The sequence below is a fragment of the Pseudopodoces humilis genome, chromosome 25 (genome assembly GCF_049639895.1).
Source record: "Pseudopodoces humilis isolate 2021_Gansu_Grassland_sample_001 chromosome 25, ASM4963989v1, whole genome shotgun sequence".
NCBI lineage: Eukaryota > Metazoa > Chordata > Aves > Passeriformes > Paridae > Pseudopodoces > Pseudopodoces humilis.
In genome coordinates, this window is record NC_142224.1 from 2,630,701 (window position 1) to 2,644,653 (window position 13,953).

Below are 13,953 nucleotides of genomic sequence, written 5' to 3' on the forward strand. Positions count from 1 at the left end.
TCCTGGCTCTCCAGGAGCAGAGTGGGGAGCACGAGGGTGAGGCACAGCCACTCTGGCTGGTTGGGGGAAGGGGAAATGGGGGTTTGTGTAGAATTTAGCAGGACATCATGCACTGATGGATCAGATGAGCAGTATTGTGGATATCTGCTGTCCTTTGGAACAGGAGATTCCAGGTTGCCTGGGAAGGGCTGTTTGCAGGTACAGCCACTTGAGACATATGTGCTAAACTAGATCTGTGCATCTGTCCCCATGGAGAAATGCCCCCACCTCCAGTTCCTGTGGCCATAGGCTCTGGATATCTTATAATTTCATATGTTGTTGTCTTTTTAATGAGCCTGCAAGGATGAGAAAGTCTTGTCATTACGTTGATGGAGAGATGAGACCAAACGAGACCGAGGGTTTTGCCAGGAGCACTCTGGCAGAGCCGGCATCCATCCATCCTTCTCTGCACTTATTGACCTGCAGCAAGGAGGCTTTTCTATCATTAAAAATAAAGGAGGTTCCACAAATCATGATTTTCTCCCAGGGTGGAGGAAATGATCCTGGGTTGGCCTGCATCCCCCAGGTCCCAGGCTGGTCCTAAGCTGGGGTCACCTATCGAGGATGAGGGAGTGCAGTGATGAGCACGAGGAAAGATGGGGAGAGGAGAGCTGCAGTGAAATCCCTCACTCGCCCTTTCTGATCTGAAGTTCACTTGTAATATTTTCCCCGGCTCGGGTTGCTAATGCGTTTTGTTCTCCAGAGTGTGCGTGGCCCGGCTTCCCGCGCAGCCTTTAATTAGTTTCTGGATGATGACATCTCCGCCGAGAATCATCTCGTCGTGTCCCTCCGATCTCGGGGGGAGATAAAGGAATCTAATAAAGACATTCAGCATTTCGAGGTGATGGGTTTGACAAGCTTTGTATTAACCACGAGTCGTGTTCAAACTTTCTGGGGTGCTGTCGGCACGCTCTGGCTCGTCCCCACACAGGGATTTTCCCAAGGGTCTGATGGAGACTCCAGCGTGGAAGGAGGGGAGCTGGAGACCCTGTGTCCCCTGAGCAGGGTGTGACAGAGTCACTGTCACTTTGATGGTCACCGTGGAGGCAGTTGTGAGAGAGGCTGTCGTGCCTTGAGGAGAGGTGTCAATAATGCTAGAAAAATGATGCAGGTGTCTTAAGGATTTGAGATCCTTCAATTTTCTGCCTTTCATGAGGCGTTGCTTGGCTTGCAGGGGGAATCCCAGGTGGCTCGGGGTGCAAAAACTGGAAACTAGATCCGTGCAGCGTGTGTGGAGTTGAAAATGAGATCTGTCTAGACAGGGAGCTGAACTGCCAAACACTCCTTGTTTGGCTGCATTTCTTCATGGATAATAATGGAAAAAAATTCACTTTTATATCTTTCTTCTTGTTTTCTTTTCACTCAGCATCATTAGACTCATTTTAAAGGAGGCAACGAAGTCTAGAGCAGTGCCACATCTTCCTTCAGTCATTGTAATATGAACACAGAATTCTCCCAAACCTGAGGGAAGTATTCTGCCTCCTCTTAAAGCTGCTTATTAATTGCCATGCAAAGAAGCTCTGGTTTGATTCCCCACAGGTGTGGGGCTTGGTGTCAGGTGTTTTCTTCATTTTTTTGCTAGGAAAAAGGATGCAGATCCCTTCGGTGTGTTGAAAGTGGAGGAGTGAATCTAGTGAGGCAGCGCCCCAACTCCTTAGGGAGCTGCTCTTGACCCAGGCTTGTGACCTGGATCCATCCAGAAATCAGGGAAAAATCCTTGTGCTTGAGCCCCGACTCTCCTATTGTGCCACGTTTATTGTGGTGTATCCCTGGTTGACTGCAGCAGTAGTGCTGATTTATGCTGTCGTAAGTGGAATCAGATTGGGCTCCCTTTTGGCACTTAGCTATAAAGTTTGTCTGCAGAAACCCTGCTGTTTATGCGGTGAATTATACCCGCGTTCACAAATACTTTACTAATGAATGATTGGGAATGTCTTGTTTCCCCCTCCTCCTCTGAGTTATTATGATGCTGTGCTGTGTAACCTGCTGCAGAGACGGGTGTAAAAAATCTCATGTCCTCCAAGCTCCCCTGCAACAGGGGCTGTTACCTGTTTGGGAAATCATTTAGACACATTTCGGTGCCGTATGACACATCTCATTACGCCTCGCTTTAGAACGAGCAATTGTCATTAGTTATTTATTAATTGCTTATTAAGGTCGTTATGTATGTCTTCTTTGTTTCCAGCCTTCTTTCTTCATGGCTTTGGCTGCTGCCAGGTTTGTGAAGGGGGGGATCAATCCCTTGGCAAAGCTGTGCTGAACCTGGGAAGGGGGTGGTGGTGCCAAGCCAGGGTGCAGGCAGCCCTGGGGAGCAGGACGGGCACCCACAAGGGGTTTGTGTACAAACCTCGGTGGCTGAGCAGGCTCTGAAGCTGTTTGCCCTTCCTCATACCTTTGGACAGGCTCAAAACAGCTCCTGATATGATGGAAGGATGATATGAAGCAAGGATGATATGATGGAAGGATGATATGACAGAAAGACGAAGGCCTCTCTGCTTTTCTCTTAACTATAATTGTGTTAGAGCAGCACAAACTGATTTAAAAGCCCATTATAATACACCTGTATTTGAAGGTGCAGGGCTCTCAATTTGCTCCCTAAAGGCGGAAAGCTTTGGAACACAAAAGAGTGTTGAGGAGGAGGCACCATGGAGGTGCCTGGCACTGTGGCAGCCAGCACTGCACCTTCTCCTGACCTGGCAGCTACAAAGTGCTCTGGTTACAACCTGGAGGAGTCCTGGAGCTGGATGTCGGGGTCCCTGCCTTGGGCAGAGCCTCGGCTGACTGAGGGTGGGCTCGTTTTGATTCCACATTGCTGGAGCAGGGATAGGACACCCGGGATCCCCCTCACCCAGTCCCAGTGGCAGCACCTGTGGCAGCAAGCTCTGTAAAACACAGGGAAGTCTGAGTGTGACAGCAGTAAGAAGCTGTTATGAAAAGCAGGAGCAGTGTCAGGCTGATGCTCAGGAAGCTGCCAGTGCACATCACAGATCGCCTGCAGAACGCAAGTCTGACTCTCCTTTTTCTTTCTTTCAGACACTTTTATAGTTGTTCTTTGTTGTTTCCTTTGATTTGGAGCAGATGTTGCTCGTGCTGGAAGATGGAGGTTTGCATGTTTTATGAAGAGGAAGCAGGGCTGGGCTTACCAGGACAGCCACTCTCTCCCAGACTGTGCGAGGGGCTGACACCCCTTAGCTGGGACAAGCACCTGCTCTGCCTCCTCCCACAACAGGAGGGTTTGCTGCTCTGGAAGAGTCACAAGTACATTTCTGCTGGCCTTGGCTCACAAAAGTGGGTAGAAGGGGGGTGGTTAAGGAAAAAAAAATGCATTTGTGCCTTGAAAAAGGAATAGACCACTTGGTGAGGCTCATTTGAAGTCTCTTTGTCGGTCTGAGGTGAGAGGTTGTTCAGATGCACCCTCCACTCAGTGTGGCTGAAGTTTGGGGTGCTGGGGTGTCAGGAGACAGAGGTGGGGACACAGGGTCAGGGAGAGGACAACCCAGACAAGCAGCACAGTCAGTACATGCCAGGAAGGTGGGTGGGGAGGGGATGATGATGGAGATGGAGGTGGCAGGGCCCAAGCATGGAGGCAAAGCTGGTGATGTTTATGCAGTGTGGGATGAGTTATAAAAGGCAGCTGGAGGAATAATCAGGGAAAGCCTCAGTCCTGCAGTGGGTGCCATGGCAGAGGCAGCAGAGGAGGTGGCAGAAATGCCAGGGGAGCCCCGCCACATCCCCAGGATGTGAAGATCTGTGTGCAGCACTGCTGTGGAATACAGTCATGGGATCTGTGAGCTGTGCACCTGTGCTGGCTCGGGAGCGGGTGTTTGGAGGTGAAAGCAGAGAGGGGAATATCATCTGTGCCAGTGGCGGGAGGGCATCTGTGCGCCAGGGAATAGATGTGTGTCGGCAAGCACATATGCTTGGATCCAGAAAGACATCTATCACCTGCCTCAACACCCTCCAACGTGGAGCTCACCATATGCTTTGGTTAAATATTTAAGCAAGCTGCTTTCTGTCCTGGGGACTCCTCATGTGCACGTGGGAACCGCGTCAGGGAGAGCTCGGGGCATGCCCTGGGCACCTGCAGGGGGCTGAGAGCACCCAAAACCTTCCCCAGAGCCGTGGCAAGGATGGAGGGGGGGGAAAAAGAAGGAGCTGGATGAATAAAGCACCAGCCTGCCTCTGGGGAAATCTGTGCAGTGTCACCGGAGCAGCTTGGCCAACACTGCCATGTTTAATCTCTTCCGAGCAAGAGAGATGCTGAGCACAAAAGGACTGCCCGCAAGGAGAGGGCTCCCGCCTGGGAAGCCTGCATTTACTTAGCTTTATTTATTTATTCATTCCCAAAGGGGCACATCTCCATCTGCTTTCGGCTGAGGAAATGTCTCCTCTGCCCTGCTGCTGCAGAAATGCCAAGTGCTGGTGAAAGTCCTTTAATGCAGAGGGAATGGAAGTGCTGGTGACTGTTAAATAATATTAAATATATACATGGATCATTTATTTATTAAGATTTCCCTCCCTAGTCTGGTAAAAGCCTTACAAAACACCTGTTTTGTCTCTAGAAAGGCATTTGGAATAGTTTGTGCGGTTAAATATTCAAATATTTAATTAGCATACAATAACCACTGTGTTAAATCCTACCACTGCATAGACAATTCCAGACTTAGTTAACAGCTTCAGTGACGTTTCTCTGGTTTGCTTCCCAAATGTTCTTGCCTCCTCTCATTCCAGATGGAGCACAATAAATTGCATCTCCCACAAGTTGTCCTGAGCTTGCCAGAGTATGGTGAACTCTTCCCCTGTTGCATGAGCAGCTCGAGCTGCTTTTTGCAGAATTATGGAAAGGTTTGAATTTGAAGGGACCTTTTAAGATGCTCTAGTTCCATCCCCTGATGTGTGCAGGGACTCCAACCTGGCCTTGAACACTTCCAGGGATGGGGCAGCCACAGCTTCTCTGGGCAACCTGTGCCAGGGCCTGCCCACACTCATTATAAAAAACTTCTTATACCTGTCCTAAATCAACCCTCCTCAGGTTAAAGGCATTCTCCTTAGTCCTACCAATCAAACACAAGTTTAAGTTGTTTTAATTATGTTTTATAACCTGGTCAGTTGATTTTTGTCTCTTGCCTGGGTGGGTGCACGTGGGTCTGTGCAGTCCCAGAGTAGCAGTATAAAGTCTGTCTTGTTTTTTTTTAAAGCCTCTGCAAAACAAGCTGAACTGGGTCGATGTGGATTCAGCAGTTAAAAACATCAGAAAGGTTCCTCTGTGATGCAGCAAACAGCACATTAAAGATGATGGATGCTGCTTTAGTTTTATTGGGACTTAGAGCTGGAAGCTCTTGCTGCTTCCCAGACAAAGGTGGGGATCACTGCACCTCTTCTTGGCTCTTCCCACCTCTGCAAAATGACAATGGTAGTACCCCCTTGGCCTATTTTTGTTGTCCAGACCACGTGCTCTGTGTTTTTAGAGCACACATGGATTTCCTGGCTGGCAGTCCCAGCCTCACTGGGAGCACAGCAGGGCAATCATAACGATGTTGTAATTAATTGCATCTCCCCAATGGACCTGGCCATGGGCAGAGCATTCCCAGCTCTGAGTGGTCCCACAAGGAATGTGCTGTCCCCTTAGTGACACTGAAGCACATGAATATTTCTTTAGGTGTTGTCTGTGTGCCCTCCATTGTCCTGCTCCAGAGCCCCCTCTGTTTGGGAGCAGCTGATCCAGAGTTGTTCTCCAGTGCATGATTAGCAGATTAGCCATCATGCCCAGAGCAGCAAAAAAATGAACTCCCAGAAGCCCTTCAAAACAGAGAATAATTCATTACCCACCTTGATTTCCACTTAAAATGTACTTTAACTACACTTCCAACTACAAACCCTAAATCACCATCATGTTCACAAAAAATCCATCATTTTTTATTTTATTGCACGGCACTGGCATGACATAATCCCTTCCAGAGCGTCTTGGAGTGCTTTACGGATCAATAAATTACTTACCTGCACAGCAGAGGCATTGCGTGCAAGGCCATTGCAGTCATTCCGGCTTGGAGCAGCCCAGGAAGGTGTGGGAGGTGGGGAGAGGTGGGGAAGGGAGGCTCGGGAGTGGGGTCTGAGGCAGGATTTGGGTGTTGGGCTGCAGCCCCAGGTGGGGTGATGGATGGGGCTCTCCCAGCCCGGGTGATTTGTGACTCTCCTGCAAAGCGCTGCAGCAGGGTGCCAGTCCCTGCTAGGCTCCAGAGAAAGCCTGGAAACAAACCCAGGAAGGTGATGGTCTTTATTATATTCTGATAACAGCAGCTGATGGTTTTTCCTCACATATCCCCACCGTAGATCCCCCAGGAACCCCAGCCCTCCCCAGCAGCCACATCGTGTCCTCTGCTCATGCAGCAGCAGGAGCTGAGGGCTCCCTGCTTGCTCCTCATCCCCTCCCAGCCCCCTCCTCATCACCCCCATCCTGTACCTGTGTCCCCTCCTGGGGCCTGTATCTGACCCCTGAGTGCTCTGGGTGGCAGTTCCAACGCAGGGGGACAGATCCACGCAGAATTTCCCTCCCTGTGCATGGTGCTTGACCTTAGAGGCTCCTCAGCAAACTCTCTCTTCATGCCCATCTCCTCTCGGTGCTCCTGTGCTTACAAGGGCCTGGCAGAGAGCCTGCACAGCTGCAGGAAAAGCTGCAGCAGTCTGAAGGGGGTGACTCGTGTTTTCTGAGGAAGATGCAGCTCTGCTGGGAACAGTTTGTCATGGCTGAGACAAGGAATGCTGGAAGTGGGGTAGGAAGAAGTGCTGTCTCACACCACAGAGGAGCTTCTCGAGCCTCCCTAAAATGACTGAATCCCCTCTGGCTACAGTTTCTTCCCACTTCAGCTGTGTCTTCTCTGCCCCCTCTTTTCCCTGTTTGTTCCTGCCAAGTCAGATGAGACTGATGGGCTTCTTCATAGACTGTCAGAGCAGAGGGAGGATGGAAATTCAGCCTCCTTCACCCACAGTTTGAGATTTCACTTGAAGCAGAACCAGTTTCATTTTCCTTCTCCTCTTTGCATCATTGCAGTGTCTCCAAAAATCATCGAGATCTCTTCTGACATCTCCATCAACGAGGGTGGCAACGTCAGTCTCACCTGCATAGCCACGGGCAGGCCAGACCCAACAATCACCTGGAGACACATCTCACCCAAAGGTAAGAACCAAACATCACCAGAAATACTTTGGGAAGGGCACAGCACTGTTTGTGAGTGGCTGGGGAAGGGTCAGTGGCTCATTCTGCTGCCAGGAGAAAGTGAAATGCATCAAAAAGATTTGACTCAACACAGGACTTGGTGACTTTGGTGGAGGAACATCCACCCTGGTGCTCTAGAAGAGGAGCTGATGGTTTTGGTCCTGTGGAGGACTGGCTGCAGGTGCCAGGTTGGGGTTGTTGCGCTTGGATGTTTATAGAATCAGGGAATACTCTCCACTGGAAGGGACACACAAGGATCATGGAGTTCCTGCATGGGGCACTCACATTGAACGTTGATTGTGCTTTTCTGGCCATGTTTTGAACATTTTTCAGGCAATTCTTACAGGTTGCTTCAAAGGAGGATTGTAAATAGTGCAAATGAGCAGGAAAACACACAAAGCATTAATTGGTGGCCTTGTTAATTGGTTAGCAAACCCTCAGCAGAACTGTGTGGGTGTGACTGCTGGGAAGCAAATTCCCAGGCGTGCAGGACCGTATAATTCCAACCCCCTTTCCCAGCTGCTTTTTGGCATTTGCTTTGCATTTTGCTGCCCTGTTATCCCCAGGAGGCTGCGAGGTCCTCATGGGTGAGCCGGGGGTGAGATCTGCAGGCTCCGGGTGGGATGAGCCGTGCGGCCAAGCGGAAGCGCCTGACTCTGATCCTCTGATCCTGTCTAAGTGCTTCAGTTCCACCTCAGAGTCGTGTTTCCCCTGAGGTTTTACCAACGTGGGCTGTTGTTCCAGACAGCTGCTTCAGGCTCTCCTCGGGGACACCCGGCCAGGCTGTCCGGCAGCCGAAGGAGCCGACGCAGGGGCGGCAGTGACGGCTGGCGCCGGGGCTGCTCTCCCTGCCCAGCTCCCGACGGGGCCTGCGGTGTCTCACTGCAGCTCCATTGATTTTTTGCTATTTGTCTGTGCTGGAGTGAATGGCTGGGCCAGATCCATCACTCTGCAAAGCCCAGAGCGAGCTGAGTCGGCGACATCTCAGCTCCTTCCCTGGACGGGAGCCTCTACAAACCGTTCTCCCAGAGCACATTTTGGCTTATCCACTGTGGGTGGTCTTGCTTCTGAGCTGGTGGCTTTGGTCAGGGTCTGTGCATGGATCCACACGCTCCTCCCCATCCCTGAGCGTCTCTCTATGGAATCAAAAGTTGCTGTCACTGTGTGTCACCACCAGGTAGCATCTATGGTCGAGGCACTCCATGCGTTCCCACCTTGAAGCCTTTTCTTCCTACTCTTCCCCTTGTCTACCCTGACAACATGTTTTTGTTTTGCTCAGCCTCCTCAGCACCTGTTTTTCACAAGCATCTTGTTTTCCCACAGCCCCACTCTCCTTCCTACATCCCCTTCTGCTCCCCAGAACCCTCATCTCCCACATGTGCCCCTTTCTGCCTTCTCCCACATGCCATCCATCCTCTCCTAACCAGGCTCCCAGCTCCTGATGCCTCTGTCTTTCAGAAGGGCTATTTTCTGTGTTTGCTGCCATCCAGCAGGTTTTTTTCCCCGGGGAATCTTTACATGCGCTTGAACCAGATGTTTCCATTTTACTTAGGACTTAGCTGCTATGGAAACTGAGGATGCACCAGGAGAGGAAGAGTGAGCTAATCAGAAATTACCTGTGGCGCTGTGTAATTTGCAGCAGCAGCTCTTTCCTGATTTTGGCCATGATTAGGCATTCTGCTTTCAAAACTCAAAGGGAACAAATGATCACAGAGATTTACCAGAGTCAGGTCTCCTGCTGATGGAGGGTGATGAGCCCAGAGGTGGCCCAGGACAACTTCCATGGTTGCCCATCTCCGTGGGCAGCTCCTCTGTTTCTAGGTCTGCCAAGCCACCAAGGGGAACCTCTACTTCTCCATTTTGCATTCACCACACACGGCAAAGATGAGGATTGGAAGTGTGAGGACTGAAATGAGAGCCAGAGAAAATGCATAGAGGTGCTATAGCAGATGCTGGGATGGTATCCCTTTTCCTAGCAGGATACATTCTAATTCGGAGTGCCAGGGGCAAGAAAAATCCAAAGTTTGCTGCTGGCCCCTCTTGGTTGTTGTTCTGCTGCTCATCCCATGGGAAGCCTCGAGCGAGCTGCCTCCTGTTCCTTCTCACCATCCTCCTCCATCTCGCTTGAAGTGGTGGAGAAAAGGGACGAGGGAGAATTGTTTGAAAGGATGCTGGTGCATAATTTAAGGGTTTACACAGCGGGTGGGGAGTGGCTCTGAGGGGTGCTGCTTGGACAGGCTGTGCCAGCGCTGTGTGTGCCAGGCATGGCCACACAGGCAGCTGAAGGACTGGTCCCCACGCTGACACTGGGGAGTGCTGCTCTGTGCAAAGGCACTTCACGGGTTTTATGATTTCCTTGGCACCTGTGAGCACACAGCTCACCTCTTGGTGGGAAATGGAGCAAATAAGAGTGTTTGCTCAGCAGGGAGGGTATGGGCAGGCCTTTCAGAGGATGTTCACCAGGAGCAGCCCAGCTCCCCGGTGACTGATCTCACTCAAGACCCTTTGCCAGCCCTCCAGGCTCCTGTGAATGCTTGGCTGTTCTCTCTGCTCCAATTAATTTGCATTCAGGTAAACTCTGCTGAATTATCCTGCCTGCAGCTGTTGCCATGTTGTAGGAGCTGTTAAGCCCATTTTGGAAGCTCTGTTTGGTTTGGAGGCTGGAGGAGATCCTGCAGCTGGGATGAGGAGACCGTGTTCATGGTATAACTCAAGAGCTCAGTGAACCTGAGCAAGAGAGTTTTCTGCTTCTGATTTTGTGAAACACGGGCATGCTGGCCCTGTTGGTGCCTCCATCAGTACTCAGACCTTAGTCCTGCCTGTGCCCATCCTCATCCTCCAGCAACAAAATGAACAAAACCAGGCTACTGGCTCTGGAGAAGTGTTTTGTGAGCCTGTGGCCAGTCCAAAGAAGGTGTGATACAGTCTGTCTTCTGTCCCTCTGCCTCACTTCTCTGTCTTATTTTATTTCTCCTCCCAGTAATGCTGTATTCACTCACAGCAGCTCCTGTTAAAGCAGCTGAACAGATTGAGGGGGAAAAAGAAGTGAAGCTGCTGGAGTCACAGCTTCTTCTGCCTCAGCAAAGGAGGCTTAACAGCTTTGAGGCTCTGTCCTGGGCTTGGATGCTCCAGCTGGCATCACAAGTACCAGTGGAGCTGCCAGGCACTGGGGCTTCAAAACAGCTCTCTGAAACTACTGTGAGGTGCCAAGACCTGGCATGGGATGGGAGGGGGCAGCTCCATCCCTTCTTGGCACCTCCGTGGGGCCCAGATACTTGGGATGGAAATTAAGAGAGGCATCTTGAGGGTGAAGGGAGGGAGCAAAAAAAGGCAAATAGGGAGTAATGATGTAGATAACATCATGTGGCTTAGGTATAACACCTGACATAAAGGCAGCAGCATGTGCCCAGGGGAGGTGGAAGTTGCACAGACTTGGACTCAGAGCCTGAAAGGCAGCTCTGTGTGTACCCATAAACATCCATTTTGCACCCTTAGGTGCCAAACATGTCTGTGTCTCCAAGGCTTTGGCTGGATTACAGTCCCCAGCCTCGTGGTGCCAACACTGTCTGTAAACTGTGGCGAGGTCTTCTAGCTAGTAGCCTGGTTTTGGTCACTCAGGTGTTTCCATAGCTACTGGGCTTTTTATTTATTTTTGGTGGGGGTAACTGATGTTGTCATGGTGATTGTCATACTGTCAGGCCAGTTTTCATCTCTCAGTGGAGGAAGGCTGGGATTTCTTGGCTGGGAAAAAGCACAGCATCCCAGGCCACCAGGCTCAGGGGGACGCCAAGGCACTGGCAGAGAGAGTGGCACCATGTTGAGCTATCCAGGGGATGTTTATCAGCACTGCACACGCAAAACTAGTCATGCCTCCCGTTAAGCTCAGGAAATATGCCGAGGAATTGAAGTGAGGGATCTTCCAGGAGGGATGAAGGAAGGCTCAGCAGCCTCTGTCCCAGGATGAGCAGACACAGTTTAGCAGTAATGATGAAGAGTGGGCAGACAAGTGGGGTTATTGTGCCATGACAGGGCTAGGGGCACAAGGAAAGGGTATGAAACTGGGTTTGTGCCCGTGGATCCCTCCACTGGATCACCCAGCACCGCTCTGCCACGCACAGACATCCTGAGCCAGAGGCTCCGTCCAAGTTGTCATCCTTAATGACCCTGATGGACTTTTCTGACATGGTTTTATCTAATTGCTTTTTGATTTTTGCTGTACTATGATGGATTCTGGTGTGAGGCTTAAGACAGTGGCTGCCAGAATAGGAAAGCATTATGGTTTGGCTGATGATGTATTTACTTGTAAGAGATCTGATCAAGAGGTTTCTGTGGCAGGAATCCCTCATTAATCTCAGGATTAAGCTGGGTGCTGAAAGCTGGATCCCATGTGGAGCCAGAGTTGTCATTTGGGGGGAAGGTGAGGGCTCAGTGCTACAAGGCAGAGACTGGGAAGCTGCTTGGAGGATCCTGACGTGGCCACATGCAGGATATCCCCCATGATCAGCCCGTTTAACCTCGGCAGCCTCCCTGGAAGAGGTACATTGGCACTCCCTTGTCTCACAGAACTGTGGGAGGATAAACACATTCCAGACGTGAGGCACTCAGACTCAGCAGCAATCACAGCTTGTATATGCACTTAAGATAGATGAGACACGGTGGCCTGATGTGGCAGAGGTCTCATGAGATCATCTGTCTATACATCAGCAGCAAACCAGCAAAGGGACTCTGGGAGAAGTCTGGTATATTTGGATATATTGATTCACCCTGGCTCTTGGCAAGGCTTGAAACAAGAGGATGAACATCTGCAAAATATATCCAGCTTGAAGAGGTGCTCGAAGGGGACACATCCTCCCATCTCAGAGGTTTGTCCATTAAGCACATTGCCTGCCATCTTCATACTCCCTGGAGAGGAGGCAGAGGATATTTATAGATTGGACATCAGATCTGGAGCCCAGCTGGGAGGCACAGGGAGAAGGGGGATCCACTTGGGTGGGAAAATCTTTGCCTGCTTCTGTGCTGCCTTGTTCCTGTCCTGATCAGCTGCACGTGCTGTGAGATTGCTCCCATTAGCCCTCACATCATTAATGGAAGACCAGAGAGCCGTGTCCTCTGCTGGCCCTTTTAGCAGGGAAACACCTCTCAGAGGGAGCAGATGGTTCATGTAAGGCTCCTTCTGTGTTCATCCCGGGTCTTGTGTCTCTGCTCTGCCTCTTGTCTGCTTCGGAGATTTGCTTTGTGCCAACACAAGCAGTGTGTCAAAGAAGGGAAGAGAGAGATCCTGCTGTGAGATGGAGCTCAGAGCCCAGCCTGAGCTGTCAGCTCGGGTTGGGTTTGGATGGGTTGGGCTTGGATAGGTTTGGTTTGGATAGGTTCGGTTTGGATGGGTAGGGTTTGGATGGGTTGGGTTTGGATGGGTTGGGTTTGGATGGGTTGGATTTGGATGGGTTGGGTTTGGATGGGTTGGGTTTGGATGGGTTGGGTTTGGATGGGTTGGGTTTGGATGGGTTGGGTTTGGATGGGTTGGATTTGGATGGGTTGGGTTTGGATGGGTTGGGTTTGGATGGGTTGGGTTTGGATGGGTTGGGTTTGGATGGACTGGTTTGGATGGGTTGGGTTTGGATGGACTGGTTTGGATGGCCACCCTGCTGTACGTGCTGTCCCACCTCACTTTATTGCATGTGTCCCTCCTGTCTTTTGGTGTCTGGGTGACTCAGCAGAAGTTCAGCTGATCAACTTGATGGCCAAGCACCTTGTCTTCCTTCTGAGGCAGTTGCAGGCCTGGGCTCTGCTGTATTAACTGGAGCATTTCAACTGGCTCCAATCCTGTCGGCAGCTCAACCATCCCCTTGTTTACTGTTGAAATAATTACTGCTTTGCCATAATATTAGCTCTGAGCCGTGACTCCATTACCATTATCACCGGAATATTACCCATTTATTATCTCCCAGCAACCCTGGAAGATGAACACTAGGCTTCAGAGACCAATTGTTTTACAACAGACAGGATCTTGGTGTGCATTGTTTAATGAGGTAAACTACATTATAGCCAGCATTAATTTGGCTGCGGTGCTCTCCACTAAATCATTGTTAACCTGTAAATCTGCCACCACTTTTGATACTCGTTTAATCAACATGCGCTGGATGGAGCAGCCGGGCAAAGGGTCAGCAGTGGTCCAGCTCTGCTTGTATCATGTAGAAATAAATAGGGTGAAGTTGCCATGGAGAAGCAGGACTTTGGGATGGACGCTGTTTTTTTGTGTGGTTGTGGTGAAGGAGGCAGCTGGCATTGCCATGAGAAGAGTGTGGACACACGTGACCACCAGCAAGATCCTGACAGGGATCAGGGGGAATATTTAGCATAAATAAATATTCCAGCAGCTTCTCCATCAACTCCCATGGGAGCAGGGTCTGGCCCAGCAGGAGACAGAATCTGGTGGAATTACGTCATGGGCTCCAGGTTGTTCTTTCTCCAAGGAATGACTAAAACTTGGTTGGCATGCCATGCGGGGAGCTTCTTTTAGCATTTCCCTTCTGATGCACCCTAGTTCTTCCTGCTTCTTCAAAGCAATGGGAGATTATGTACTTTTATATGAATAAACGTAATATTTTTGGTTCCCTGCATGGTGGAAATGAACTCTTGGAGCTGATTTTGTGTATTTGGCATAGCTACCTCTGAAATATGCATCATGGTACAAAAATAAC

The 13,953-nt window shown here is 50.4% G+C and overlaps 1 protein-coding gene across 9 annotated transcripts in view; it reads left to right on the forward strand.

The window, feature by feature from the left end:
• LOC102105752 (protein CEPU-1) overlaps positions 1-13,953 on the forward strand; it is a 352,214-nt gene that overhangs the window by 317,595 nt on the left and 20,666 nt on the right. For all 9 annotated transcript variants that reach the window (XR_015774525.1, XM_005528456.2, XM_088066840.1 and 6 more), the window contains one exon: positions 7,088-7,213. Coding sequence is in view for 8 of the 9 variants with exons in the window: in XM_005528456.2 (XP_005528513.1) it covers positions 7,088-7,213 (126 nt within the window). In the remaining variant the exon portion in view is untranslated. The remainder of the gene's footprint in view (positions 1-7,087; positions 7,214-13,953) is intronic.